This window comes from Populus alba, chromosome 14 (assembly GCF_005239225.2).
Source record: "Populus alba chromosome 14, ASM523922v2, whole genome shotgun sequence".
Classification (NCBI taxonomy): domain Eukaryota; kingdom Viridiplantae; phylum Streptophyta; class Magnoliopsida; order Malpighiales; family Salicaceae; genus Populus; species Populus alba.
Window position 1 is genome coordinate 4,920,407 of NC_133297.1, and position 15,390 is coordinate 4,935,796.

At 32.6% G+C, this 15,390-nt stretch overlaps 1 protein-coding gene across 1 annotated transcript; it reads right to left on the bottom strand.

The window, feature by feature from the left end:
- Positions 1-6,593: 6,593 nt before the first annotated feature.
- On the bottom strand, positions 6,594-7,889 carry LOC118041369 (uncharacterized). The gene is made up of 2 exons (XM_035048667.2): positions 7,562-7,889; positions 6,594-7,109 (listed from the first exon to the last, which is right to left on the bottom strand). Exons 1-2 carry the CDS (start codon positions 7,657-7,659, stop codon positions 6,809-6,811), a joined length of 399 nt encoding a protein of 132 aa, XP_034904558.1. The 5' UTR covers positions 7,660-7,889; the 3' UTR covers positions 6,594-6,808.
- Positions 7,890-15,390: the final 7,501 nt, after the last annotated feature.

Here is a 15,390-nt window from a genome sequence, read left to right on the forward strand (position 1 = left end):
TATCTTCGACTTGCTTAAACAATTCTTGTCTTTCCATCACAAACCTATATGCACCTGGACTTTTACCATCTGATTTTTGCACAATAATCTTGGTAGAAGTTTGGGGTTGTGTCCCAAAACCAATTTAAATGGGCTTACTTCCATTGCCAAGGGCTTTTAAAGATTATTTCAATCAATTTTGTTGCATTGTTGTCCTGTAGAATCTCAAATATTCCTAAAAAAAAAACATTTATCCTTTCAAGCTTCCCATCGGTTTGTGGATGGTTGGCAATGAAAAACTTCAGTCTTGTCCTTATCTTATTAAACAACACTCTTTATAATCTGCTTGTGAATCGCATATCATGATCACTTTCAATATTAGAAGCCACTCTAAAATACTTTACCTCATTTCAATAGAATAACCCAATGACAATCTCATTTATACACATTATCAGGGTAGCCATAAATACTGCATACTTGATGAATCTATCTACGTTATCATTACCATGTTTATGCCATCCACCTTTAGAAACCAAAAAATGAAGTCTATCGAAACTGACACCCAAGGCTTATCTTGAATTGACAACGGTTGTAACAACCCTGCCTCTCATTGTCATAAGGTCTTGTCTTACTAACACATTAGATAAGTCTTAATGTAAGGTTATACGTCTCCATCCATCTTTGGCTAATAATAAGTCTGGAACAAAAAAAAAACATGCATCCTTTCTCTACTTGGAAGTCCAGCCTACTACAGGTTATGAGTCTTCGTTATCAAATACTTTGGTAGCTCTTCTCTTGGCACAAAGATCCAACCATTTTTTTCATATATTAGCATCTTGTATTGTCCCTTCTTGTACAAGATCAATTAGCTTATTGTACGTTGCATCTTCCCTAACAGCTTGACGAAGTCAATCCAACGTATCTAACTCCACATACATAATAGTACAAATGGTAGCAATTACTTCATGTATGCTGAGTGCATCCGTAATTTGATTATACCTCCCTAGTTTATGCTCTTATATAAAGTCATATTCAACTAAGAATTCTTGACATCGAGCTTGCCACTGCGACAACTTCTTTGATATCTTGAAGAAGGTGTTAACAATGCTATTGGTCTTAATAATGAATCTCGGTCCCAATAGGTATACTCTCCATACAACAAGGCAGTGCATTGTTGTCGTCATTTCTTTCTTACGGATCAAGTTTTTTTGTTCAACATCATTCAAAGTCTAACTCTTAAAAGCAATCTAATGTCTCTCTTGTACTAACACTCCCCCAATAGCCCTAATTGAAGCATCGATATGCACTTTGGATGGCCTCTCAAAATCAAACAGCCCCAAGACTAGAGCAAATGTTACCGTTGTCTTCAACTTCTCAAAGGTTTGATAGTAATCAACTGACCATTCTCATCTCTAATTATTCTTTAGAGGATCTGAAAGAGGAACTATTTTCTTGCTATAGCCCTCAATGAATCATCTGTAATAGTTTATAAGCCTAAAAAAAGATCTTAACTTTGGGATTGTCTTCAGTACAAACCATTCAAAACTGACTTGAATCTTCCATGAATCCACCTTCACATGTCCCTCCCCAATTAAGTGGCTTAGAAACATAATATTAGACTTTGTAAACTCATATTTTTCTCTCTTTACAAACAATTCATGCTCCTTTAATCTATTCAAGACTTTCAAAAGATGAATTGTGTGATCTCTCATCCCTTTACTATATATTATAATATCATCTAAATAGACAACAACAAAGTTGTCTAGAAAATCATACAAGACATCACCCACCTATAAGATTACAAAATATTGCTAGAGCATTTGTTAAACCAAACAACATAATCAAGAATTCACATGCACAATACCTCATTACACATGTCATTTTATGCTCATCCTCTTCAGCAATTCTGACTTGCCAACACCTAGATCGCAAATCTTGCTTTGTAAAGATAGAAGCCCTATATAATCTGTCCGATATGTCTTGAATTAAAGGAACAAGATATTTATTTTTAATTGCCACTTTATATAGTGTTTAATAGTCTACACACATGCGAAGCCTCTTATCCACCTTTTTTTGAAACAAAAATGGAGCACCGTAAGGAACCTTTGACTAGAATCAATCAACTCTCCCAAATGTTTCCTCATCTTTACCAACTGCATAGGTGATATTCAGTGGGGAGGATGAGATGGTGGCTTGACACTAACTCAATATGATGATCTATAGCCCTCTTTGTGAGAGTTTCTTCAGTAGCTGAGGTGGCATCACATTCTCAAATTGTTGTAGCACATTAGTAATTTCTTTTGACAATTCATTATAATAGTTTGATTTCTCATCCACTATTGTCACAAGAAACACTCCCTACCTTTTTATATGCATTTTCAATGAAAATGGTCGAGATTAGGCTTTTTCCACCCTTAGTGGCATTTTTCATTGCGATATTGCAATATGGGACAAAACATGGGCAACCCACACTTGTAATCATAACTCCATTCAAATATGGAATCAAAAAAATCTTGTCTTTTCTTAAGAAATCAAGATAAAAAATGATATCATAATCATCTAAATTCATAACCAACACATCTTGCTTACCTCTCCATCGATCCAACATAATCGGCACATCATAGGACATACATGTAATCTTCTATGCCTTAGAATTGACTGCCTTCATGGAGGTGCAGCTACTGCTCAATCCCAAACCAAAATCTTTCACCAATCAATCAGCCATAAATGTGTAGGTCGCACATCATAGGAGTGTTTGTTACTACCCATTTTAGAATGGCAATAGTTTCTTCGACATCTTTCGATCGTTCACTCAATTTTGTTGCAAGAGAAATCGACAAACTTTCAGACCTTTTAACGTTTTCCATAGCTTCCTTCAATCAATCATTAATAGAGCATTTGTCACCTTTTTTCTCTTTTCTTATCAAAGTCTCAAGAAGCATCAATTATTCCTGGATAACTTACATGACTTTGGGCTGCACAATCTTAGAACCAATCGCACTCAGATATTTTATTATAACCAACCAACAAGGGGTTTGAATTTTAGAACCTCCATTATTGTACTAAAATTATTTTCTCCCATTATTTGTATATATTAAAAACACTATGGACCAAAATATATTATGAATTAAAATAATGAAATTATCATTTAACATACTACAAGATAGACATGTAGTTGGAAACAAGTTCTGGTATTCGATATCAAAGGATGATATTGTCATAAAAGACTCCACAAAATATCATCTACAAAAATATTCAAATTTCCAAGGAAAGGAATCACATTCCTACATAAAATTCTCCTTTTCATGGTGGTATTGGAGAACATTAGATTCTTGAAATTAATTTGATAGTTTTTTTTTATCTTTTCACCGTTTCTTGATTTGTGCATGTAGTCTGGTTATTGTTCCATGTAGTCTGGTTATTGATTTGTGATTGATGGGACAATTAAATTTGATAGTTTTATGAAAACCGAACACTAGAATTCTTAGATTCTATTAAGAAAAAAGCCACAATTAGGATTCCTTAATTTTGTTTTTAAAATCCTAGCAGATTCCCGTAGACCAAGCACCATGAGTTTAATTATTGGATTTGATTCACAGCCATGGTATTCGATTTATACACATCCATTACAATATAAGAATTAATTGATGCAGCTAGCTAGTACTCATCTGTTAGCTATTTGAATACATTTAAATACAAAAAAAAAAAAAAATTCCCATTTGAAACCCGAAATCTAGCTAGCATAAAGTTTGGCTAAGGTTAACACGCAATACACAACAACTTCATGTCTTCAAGAGATACTTTACAAGACAGAATTTTCTATAAAGAGATGCTTTTTCTATTGAAGATTTTCTTTGGAGTGGTGGGCGCTTTGGAAGAGAAAGAACGGAGATTTTGTTAAAGGAATAATGAGGGAGAAAGAGGGGTCGTGAATGCTTGTGTGCGTGTTCTTTTTTTAGGCCGAGAATTGTAATATTGCGAACTATAAAAGGATATTATAATATGCTGACATATACATATGATGGAGCCTAGTACATGACATAACTTCACTTGGTAAATAAAATTAAAACTACATGGAAAAAATATTTGAGTGTACATTATTTTGGGAAAGAAAGTTTTCGCAGCTAAAACGTGAATATTATAACTAAGGGGGACTTAATATGTGTTTGGAAGTATGTTAGTGATTGTAATTTAAAGTGTTTTTTACTTAAAAATGTATCAAAAAAAATATTTTTAACATTAACTTATTAAAATGATAAAAAAATATAAAATTAAAAAATTAAAATTTTAATATAACATAGTTTAATCTGGGTTTTCAAACAGTGCTTAAACAAAAAGAAAATGTTAAGCTGGTTATTTAAATGTCAACAGCAGAAATCGTCAATTATTTGCTTGATGACAGATATTCTTAATATGGGCTGATTTAATTAGGCAAAAGCTACAACGCATTTAAGACACCTGTTAATAATGCATTTATTGTGATTCATTTATTATTAGATTGTGATAAAAAAATCAGATAAAATATTAATTTATACGTTAATATTTTCAGGAGTTCAAACTAAATTCTATAAATAAAAAGGAAATGTAGGTAAGTTTAAATCATTAAATCATTTTTAACAAGTGTTTCCAGGACCTCTCTGTTAACCGGACTCATTTAATTATTCTCCCAAGTCCACACGAAATAATCTCACATGTTGATTCACTGCTGGGAAACATGGAGAATGTGCACACGATTCTTATCATGGTGGAAAGTGTATTGGTGTATACCATAAATTTTAGATCAGCTTATTACTCAACGGCAGCCATTAATTAACAAGAGGCAAATTTCAGAAAAAAAAGCCTGGTATATATTATCTTATGGCATCGTTTGGAGTATATGATTTGTTAGAAATGATTTAATTTTCAAGAACAAGGTGTCAGAAATGATTTAATTTTAGATCATAAATCTTGTACTGTTTTCTTTGCTATCTACTCAACTATTATCTAAAAAAACTTATAATTAATTGCTATCTACTCAACTATTATCTAAAAAAACTAATAATTAATCTCACAGCAAGGTTTTCAAGGAAAGTGCAACCAACCTTGTTCAAAGAACATGTATTAATCTTGCTTTGAGATATCTTTTTTTCATACCAACTACCAAGCACAGGGTTATAAACTATGTATGCATCTACTGCTGCTAAAAAGTTTTGATAAAAATATGAGTTAAGATATTAATTATTAGAGTGCCTGAGTTGACAAAATAAACTAAAATATGTGGTTCCTTTTGATAAAATCTATGCTTGGGAACATGTATGATCTCGTGTTCTTGTCAAAACAACTGCAAGTTTTACTGATGCGAAATAGACGAAGGTACGTATGGGAGTTAAACCATGTGACTCTCGAAGGATAGTTTGGAATTGAAGAAAAAGGTGGGCAGATATATTGGGTCATGATGGGATATTTACAGCAAGATTCCTTCGTCTTCAAACGAGGTCACATGGTCAGACAAGCTAGCCTTGTGGAGAAGAAAGAAGAGGAGATTTATAACCCTGTACTTAGGAAAATATATATAATTGACGCAGCGTATGGCGAGGATTACGTTAACAGGCCGCTGCATGAGTTACCTAGCACAATCACACTGAAACGGAGGAAATATTGATAAGAAGGAGAGAATATATACTAGCAAATATATAGAAATTAAACAAGTGTGAGAGAGGAGAAGAAAGGGAAAGAAATTTGGTAGATAAAGGTCATGGGATCCATTGTCAATTAATTAAAGATCACCAGTGTGAAGGAGGCCTTGGTGGTTTGTCATAAATAGCCAAAACAGATACTGTAGAGAAAACCTATCAGTTTGTGTACTTTAATTTGGAGATAATCCACACAACTACGGGTCAACACAGTACAAGCTTGCAAAGAAATTTCAACAGTTCAGGACTTGAATGAAAGGCGTAGATCATGGCCACAACAGCTATGCTTTCCCTTTTCTCTTGTTCCCGTATTGTATGAACTTCTTTTCCTCAGAAAGCATTAAATATTCATTTATTTCTACAACCATGAACTGTATTTTTTCCCCTCAGAGCTATGTTTCTTCTTCTTCGTCTTCTTCTTCTTCTTCTTCTTCTTCTTCTGTTTTTTTTTTTTTCTCTCGCTTAAAGGTTGCCTTGGCCAACAATAATAGAGGGCCTAGCTATTAAAGGCCTTCAATGAATCTGTAAAAGCTTGCAGGGTGTAGGCACTATGAAATATGAATTATTTGGCCTAAAAGGAACACATCCGAATGCATTGAATACTCGTCGACAAAGCAAATGAGGAGGAGGTGCAACTCCTCCCAATAGCACTGCAGCTATGACAGAGACAAACCCTACAGAAAAACTCTCCGATATCACCAAAAAACCCCAACCGGCCAGCTAGATCACTCACAGAACACACCCATCAGTAAATATTTCTTTAACAATTGACACCAACAAGTTATCCAATAATACCCTCATACTTATGCATCAACTTTAATTAGTTGTATAATTTATACGTATTAAGAAATATAGCTGATTACATTTATCAAATTAAACAAATAAAGATCACTATCACCGGAGGAATTGTGAACAAAAAAAAAAAAGATGAGGAAAACGAGCTTAAGAACTTGAGCCATCGATGATTCGAGAAAGTCTTACATTATTTTATTAACAGCTTACAGAAAACATAGCACAAATTAACCAAAACTCGTGATGAAAAAAAAAAACACTTAAAAAAGCTGAACAACTTACAATTAATTAGCTTTCTTCCACTCTATCAACGCACAAAACCAAAGAAGTACTTTCGGAACAGCCCTGTGGACACTCCTTTTCTTTTAACACATGACATCCTTGAGAAGCTTGTACCTGCGTGTAGTAGGCCTTGGAGAAGGAATCCCACTTGGGTTCTTTCCCTTCTGATCACTACTGGTAGTGCTATTCTCTTCGCGATCATGTTGCTTGATTTTATGATCACCTGAATACTCTGATCGTTTTGTGATCACTAGTGTTCCGCTATCATGTTCAGCTCCTGATTTCTTTGAAGAGTTTCCATGTCTTGCATTTCTCTCTTCACTTTGACACCAATCACACTGCTCAATTGGCTCTGAAAATTCGCCGTAGTAATTGCTACAATACCTATATTTTAAGAGAGAAGAAAAAATCAAAATTTCAACATGTGATCATATGATGAGATGGTAAGTATGCCCATGATTATGATGATTAGGTGGTAGTCTTGGTAGTTGGTGCTTGGTGGGTGTGGCGTGGAAATCCATTTTTCTTTTCCCAATTTACAGTAGGATAGGAAAGATAACTTAACCTCAGTGATTAAACCCAGGAAGAACAACCCAGTACTTTAAAACCGAAGAAAACTTGCCGGGGGAAATCTATCTTTGGGTGAAAAAGAGATTAATCCAGTTATGGGCAGCTATCAAACTAAGTTGATGGTGATGATGATGATGCAAAGATTGAGATATGTTTCCATAAATGGACATGTATGTTCATATATAATTGTGTATGATGCCACCATGATGGTGGGTGAGGAGCTAGCTAGGTAGCTAGAAAAGGGAAGAAAAGAAAGAAAGCATTACAAGTGTTGAAAACGGTTGCGACATTTGTTGCAACGGAAGAGTTTGTCAGGGAAACCGACGTCGCCGCACATGCAACATACTGTTTGAACATCAACCATTTGATCAAGCTTAGCTTTATTCGATAAAACTGGAAATATAAAGAGAACCCCAGGGGAAAAAAAAGAGAGAGATTTTGAACTGGAAGAAGAAGAAGAACAACAACAACAAGTTACACGTATATAAACAGAAAGAAGGTGGGAGAGAGGGAGGGGGGGCAAGAACACTGGGTTTTGAGTCGGTGTGGGAATCCCACAGAAGGAAAATAATTGATAAATAATTATAGAAGAGAGATCAAAGAAGAGAAATATATACACAGGTAGACCACAGGTTGCTTGCAGTCGTTTTCAGTTAGGAGAAAGAGAGTGAGAGAGAGATGTGAACCTTAAATTTTAAGAGGGGAAAATGACAATTGTGTCCCCTACTGAATTTGCTTGCTTTAATTTTATTTCTTTCCTGAATTCTTTTTTCCTTTCTTCTGTTTGGTTCTGGTTCATGCTTCTGCCTTTTATCATTAGCAGTTATAATTTGTATCACGCGCTTGCCCTCATGGTCACGGTGTTAAGCCTGGACGATTCACGATTTGATTTTAACAAGGTTTTAATGGGTGTTTAAAAATATAATAATTATTTTTTAAAAAATATTTTTTATTTATAAAATATATTGATATAGCATTTTTTTTAAAAAAAAATTTATAATAGCACATCAAAATAATTTTAAAAAATAAAAATAATAATTTTAAATAAAAAAAATTAAATATTTAAAAAATACGATTTCAGCTGCATTCTCAAATAACTCATCAATAAAAGTTGGTCTAATTAAATTTTAAAAATTTGTTAGTTAATCCGTAACTTAGTGGATTCGATCAAAATTCAATTTAACTTTTTAATATTTTTAATATAATATTATTTTAATATTTTAAAAATAAATTTTCAATTGATTTAATTAACTCAAATTAAATCAATCAACCCGTAATCATAAGTTGAAATTAATAATTTTACATGATATTTACTCCTCTTTGATTTTTACATACTTCTCAAATTAATTTTACACGATTTATTTTATTTAACATGAGTAATTAAAGTATTGATTTTCACCTAAAAAAGATAATATCTATTTGAGAGGCATTTAAAATTCAATTATGTTTACTAACAACCAACCGATTTTCCAATATTGAAATGGTTATTTATAGTATTTTGTTTTATCCATTAGACGTATTCTTATAATTATTTTTGTTATAAGAAATATTCAAATTCAAGTGTACAGAAAATTGCAGCCCCCGAGTAAATAAGATTATCAAGGATAAGAAGAAAAACTATTTTTGTTTACATGCTTTATTTAAAAAAAGAAAAAAATGTATGATTATAGAATAGTCTGAAAGAAGTAGAGTTACACGTGCCATCCAGGGAGAGTGGGATTTGTGTTTCTCAGGAGGTAAAAATGGAAGGGAGAGAAGTCTTGAAAAAAAAAAAAAGTAAGATAATTGGTCAACGTCGTACTGTTGTAGTATGTAACAAAGGATGGGATATAGTTGTCATTATATCAAATACCTTTAAACGAGAAGTCTATAACTCCATAGCCATTATCATAAAACAATTGAAAAGGCTGCTCAAATGGTTTTGTTACTATGCTTCGCACCTGCATAATGCACGCTTCAATTGTTGAAGTTTTATGCTGAGGTAGTTTTTGTGTTTAAAAATATATTTAATTTAAAAAATTAAAATTATTTATTTTTAGTATTTTCATGATTTTGATATATTAATATTAGAAAAATATAAAAAAATTTATTAAAATATATTTTCAAATAAAAATATTTTTCAAAAACAATATGCCTCATAATTCCAAACAGATATTTATATTTTACTAATATTATTGTACAATGTCTAATCTTGTTACTAAGACTGAAAAATAAAGTTATTAAATACTGATTTAATTTAAACCTAAAGCTATAAATTAGTTAGGTTGAACAGTCAATTAAAATAAATTATTATATATTTTAAAAGAATCTAAAACTGAAAACTCGCGGAGATCGGGGGATCATAGCAGCTATTGAAGCTGAGAAAAGGTGAGGTTACAAGCATCCAAACTCTCGAAGAGGCTGCCCTCCTGTGCTAAAAAAACAATTCAACGAGTCTTCCACTTATTTAATGGTCAAGATTAATTAGGAGACAGGACTACCGTGTGATAGAGAACACCGTAGTTAGTGAAAGCTGATAAGCATCAAGCACGTGGGGCACGGCTCTTTCCATCACAGAAGAGAGAGGACGATCTGTTGCCCTCTAACTAATAGCTTAATTAATTGGATTTCTTAACCAACTCTCCAGAGAAATTAGTAGTTACTTAATTGATAAGTATTTTGATGGCATGGCTTGAATTCTAGAATTTTCTATTTCAGAATCACTGAATTTAATTAAATTAATGTAAATTTGTAAATCCAAAGTTGTTCAAATTAGCATAAGTGGGAGCCATGAATTAAGAGATTTTGGTGCCCGTATTAATTTAATTATATTGTTTGTGCTCAATTGGTATAAGTGGGAAGATTAAATTAGTAGATGCTTTGAGCAGAGATGATCATACTTAGTCAACTCTAAACATTAATTAATTATATATTTATTTAATTATGAGTGTCTTGAAAGAGTAGTATACTAACTTCACCAAGAGTTTTCTCTTACTGAATTTATTGAATCCATAAGATCGATTCACCAATAAAATCCATTTAGAATTTTTTAGAAATTAAATTTAAATAAATTATTATTATGTAAAATCAGGTTGATCATCTTAAGAATGTGAAAATTTAATTAATTTTTTCTATATTATATAGTAGGCCAAGCTCATCTTATTCTCCCTCGTCTTCAATCTTCACGTAGAGTTTGGTTATTATTTAAAAACAAAAATTTATCTTTCTAAAATAGAAAAATATATACAGGAGAGGCATGCCCCCTCCATGCATCTCCATCATCCCCGTCTTTTTTATTATAACACATTAATTAAAAAATATTTAAATGATGAAAATACTTGTGCATATTAAACCCCATCACATTTCTTGAACATGTTGTGCAATCTCTTTAACGTCTTTTTGGCATTCAAAGCCTTTTTATAAATAGATTATGCCTTTACTCCTCCCTTTTGATAGCACTTAAGAGCATGTAGCTAGCGAATGCGGCCTTTGTTAAAATTTTAATATTGTGAAAGATCAGAAGTGATAATGGTTATTAAACCATGGCCACCAGCTGACGAAGAATGAAGTTGAAAGATATCCAACTTCACGTGTCATGTATGCTTTTGTGAAGCCATGGTTGTAGCCATGCTTGCTCTCTTTTATTGAACAATTGTAGTTTGTCTTCATTTCTCTTTATGGCCAGTCTTTTTCCAAGAAATTGTCAAATCCTTGTAACTTTTAGTCCTCATCGAAACGGCTATCTCCTTTCTAGTTGATCAAATGCTAAAGGAATTCCCTGATATATTGCTTCTTGTTAATCGTATTGATGAGCAGCATCAAATAAGTTGCCACCCTCGGTCATGTGTTGCCTAGCCTAGCATAGCTAGCTAGGCTTGGGTTGGAAAATACATACCATATATATATATATATATATATATATATATATATATATATAGACACACACACGCACACGTTGGTAGCTAGGCTAGAATTATCGTTCTTCTAGAAAAAGAAAAGCCTAATAAATTTGGCAAAAGAGAGATTTTTCCAAGCACTCAATTTTAACATTTCATTGCTAGTCACTCCCAAAATATTTTAAAGTTTCTCAAATGAGGCTAAGATCAATTATGAATATAATTATAAATAAAAATCTCATTTCAAACGGGGGTTAATTTGTCTTATTAATTAGAGGTGCACGCTATTGCATGAACAGTAATATTTTATTCACGTCATTAATTAACACATATTTATATGTGTAAGAAATTAGTGCATCCTCAGAAAAAAAAAAACAAAAACTAAAAAAGAGTGTAATTTTAGAAATTTATATCAAGATATTGAAAGGGAAAAAACGTGGTTACAAGTTGGGTAAATCGAAGAGGATCGCATTTATTATTTGATTATTTGTTAGCCAGTAAAGGCATTGCATCAGGTTCTGTAGATGCGAGGAGGACATTGATGAAAATGGGCAGATGCAAGTGGGGCCGATGGACACCGATGGTGCGATTGTGACGGAGGCTGAAAAAAGGCTTAGCTAGGTGGATTTGGCAAAGCTAACATCTGCTTTTAGCGGTTAGGAGGGATCTGGCGATTGATGACAAGAAAAATTACATTATTTTTTACATTTCATAGCCAAAAGCTACCACGGTTATCATTGTTAATCTTCCTAAGACTTTGCAACTTGCCATCATCAAGGCAATCACGTATATCTATTCGTCTACAATATATTGTAAGAAAACCATTCATAATCATAGGAAAAGAAAGAATTATACATAAAATGGAAGAATTATTGAAGCACTTCAAGAGGGCAACCCAGAAGGTAGAAGACACACGGATAGGGAACATGCACCAACCATGCATTCTGCAGGCAAAACACAGACCAGTACTGGCGTCTGGAGCAGGGATCTTCATCAGAAAAGAAAAGGAACAAGAAGATAAACTTCTGCCAATTATGTTGCTGCTCATACTCTTTTCTGGATTCTTGGTTCGAGTCATTGCTTTCTGGCCTCTCGTTCTGTTGCGTGGCAGCTGAGGCGCCTTCTCACGTTGCTGGTCCCTGCTAAGAGTGTTCTTTTCTCCTTTCTTTTCATGTCGTCTTCCTTTGTGGCCCTCTTGTTGGCTTTGTTCTGTTCTCGCCAAGAGGGCTTGGCACTTAGGAGCTGTTTTTCAATTATATATAACTTATTGGCATATGCTATACATTGAAAGCAGGTTCTTAATTACCCATCTTTGCCCCCGATTCAAGATACAGCATTTTTCCTTTTTCAGTAACTTTCATGTGGCATATTTATTATGACAGGGAAATATACAGCTCAGGCACCCCGACCTTGATCGAGACAAGCAGGATTATATTCTATCTAACCCTCCCCGAAATCATAAAAAGATAATATAGAGTATATATGCATTTGCTTTAGCCACACCTACCTATAGATATGGGTGTATTTGGAATTGGTAGAACTGCTAAAGCCGTTAGTGAGCATAGAGACTCGCGGTCAATCATATTGAAGTCACTGGGATTTTCGGACTTTACTCAAAAGCACAGTCATCAAGCTAATATATGTGTTAATTATTACATATTATCCAGTAATAGTAACAGTAAAAGAGGGCAATAAAAATTGAAAATAGTTAATATATGATAGAAATTGGATGGACTAAGTACTTTTTGTTCTCATTAGTATTTTAAAATCTTAGATTCTTATCCCGTATTCTAATTAACGTTCCTACATGTGTATCTTCAAACGTTTAAAGACTTAATTTTTTATCTCTCTGAATTTGTTAATATTTCTAATTTAATTTAACAAGTATGGAATTATCCGTTTTGCAAGGTTAAGAACTTAATAATTAGAATCTATCCAATTATATATATATATATATATATATATATATATATATATATATATATCTTTTTTAAAAAAATATCAAATCAAGAAAAAACATACAAGTATATTTTTTATATATATTTTTGGGTGTATTAGATTGGTATACGTCAACACCAAATACTTCCTTGTGAAAGCACGCTATAGGTCTAATGCTTAGGAGACCAAAGTCTTATTGGGATTGGTGCTGACTAGACCCAAGTGTTGTTGGGTGTGACCAATGCTAAACTCAAATGATATTTTAGAGATATATATATAAACTTTAAAAATATGTATACTAAAAAATTGAGAATAAAAAGATTGTAAATTTAGAGTTTGAAGAATTCATAAGTAATTTATAGCTTATAAATATTGTCTTTTTATGAAGATGAGGGGTTAAAATATAATTTTATCCTGATAGCATTAATAGAGGATAATTTGATCTTCGATGATTTTTATACACGTAAAGTTATTGAAAAAGTAAGATCTATAATGTAGCGTAGTCCATGGTGTTGGGCTCTTCCCCAAGAATAATCCCATGAGATTGGGTTCTTTCTCTATGCTTGGCTCAAGGTTTTGAACTCTTTCCTATTCCATTAGATTGAGCTTATAAGGTTGGGCCTTTTTTTAGGTTGAATCCATAGGGTATGAGCTCTTTTTCAAGGTTGAACCCATAAAACTGAGCTCTTCTCTAAAGTTAAGTAGATAAGGATTAGACTTTTCTATTAAGTTAAGTCCATAACATTGAGTTCTTTTCTAGACTAAGCTTGTAAGATTGGATTCTTTCTTAGGCTGAGCCGATATAGGTTGAACTCTTCTCCTAAACCAAACTCATAAGTTTTTTAAACTTTCAAGAGGTTTTTAGACCTGTTATATTTGAGTTCTTTTAAAAATAAAATATGTTAAACTTCCTAAATTATTAATCACAATACAAATGGCCCATAAAATAAAATATTCAATACAAATTAGGTTCTTCTAGTAAATGAGATAGGGTGCGAATAGAAACATACAAAGTTGGAGGCCTTTAGCATATTTTACATCCTCCTTCGATGTATACGCAGTGAGGACGTCATGTATGGGTCTCCATACATAGTAGACTTGTCAAATTCCACAGCTCGAGCACAGGTACAATTAGAAAACGAATTCACAAGTGATAAAAGCATAATGCATATGTGAGCTACCATATCTAAAACTGTGCATCTCTTTTTTTTTTCTTTTCTTTTTTGAACACAAAAGATATCACACATCATCAGATAAACCCAAGTTTGAAAGTATCAATACAAAATATTAAATAAATGGAGAAAAATATTAAATAAAAAATATATACAAAGTTAATTTTGAAATGGTGTTTAAAAGTCAAGTCCGTAGAAACTCTATAGTCAATGGAATTGGTGAGCTGATCGGATCTCTAATATGATAGATGAGAATTTTTTTATCATTTTTTAGCTTTATAAACAAGTTATTTAACTTGTACTATGCCGTCGATCAAATCATTTTTCTCTAACAAAAAAAAGATATAAAAATAGCAACCCCCAGCTGAAACTCTTAAAGAAGTTTATAGAGGGGGGGCTTCACACTTCAAACTGTTCATTTTTTGTATTAGCCTGCTTGGCCTTTTCATGTTTTAAAGATTATCGTATATCATGTATAAATTAATAAATATACCTTTAAAATCCATATTAAAAAGTAATTACAACTTCGATAATATTAACAGACATAATGAGAGTAGTGGTATGCTATTTCTTTCTTTTTTTTCTTAGATTAATGTCGGTGTTTATGTCAGGTTGTGTATACCTCAATTACTTTCACGAGTTTTAAAATTAACGACTATATAAGTTTTTCAGTGACCTTGAGGATATCTGATCAATTGAGCTATACCTATACCATTTCTCTTATTATTACTATTATTATTATTATTTTATTTTATAAGCAGGAGAAAGCATAATAACGCCTGGGGATAGGCATACAAGAAAACCAAAACAATTTGCAGATACCCACAGAAGACATATACAAGCAGACTTACAACCAGAAAACACAACATCACAAGGAAAACAAAATAAAAAAACCATGCCATTACTTCTTCAATGCTTGAACCTCCACACCGGTAGCTACATGAAAGACCGTACAAGTATCTTCCACAGACAGCATCAATGGATCGATTAATTCTAGCAAGAAAATATACATAAAAATCAAAGTCATGCCATGAAGTCATAATTTCTAGTCACATCTTGTTTTGCAAGACCATCAGTCATATGATTTGTTTCACATAGGATATGAGTGAA

What these genes read in the sequence shown, in the direction of transcription:
- LOC118041369 (XM_035048667.2), bottom strand. Translation starts at nt 7,659, where the DNA reads ATGGTTGATGTTCAAACAGTATGTTGCATGTGCGGCGACGTCGGTTTC. An exon ending in CGCAACCGTTTTCAACACTT is followed by an intron (nt 7,110 to 7,561) that starts GTAATGCTTTCT and finishes CTTAAAATATAG; the next exon opens with GTATTGTAGCAATTACTACG.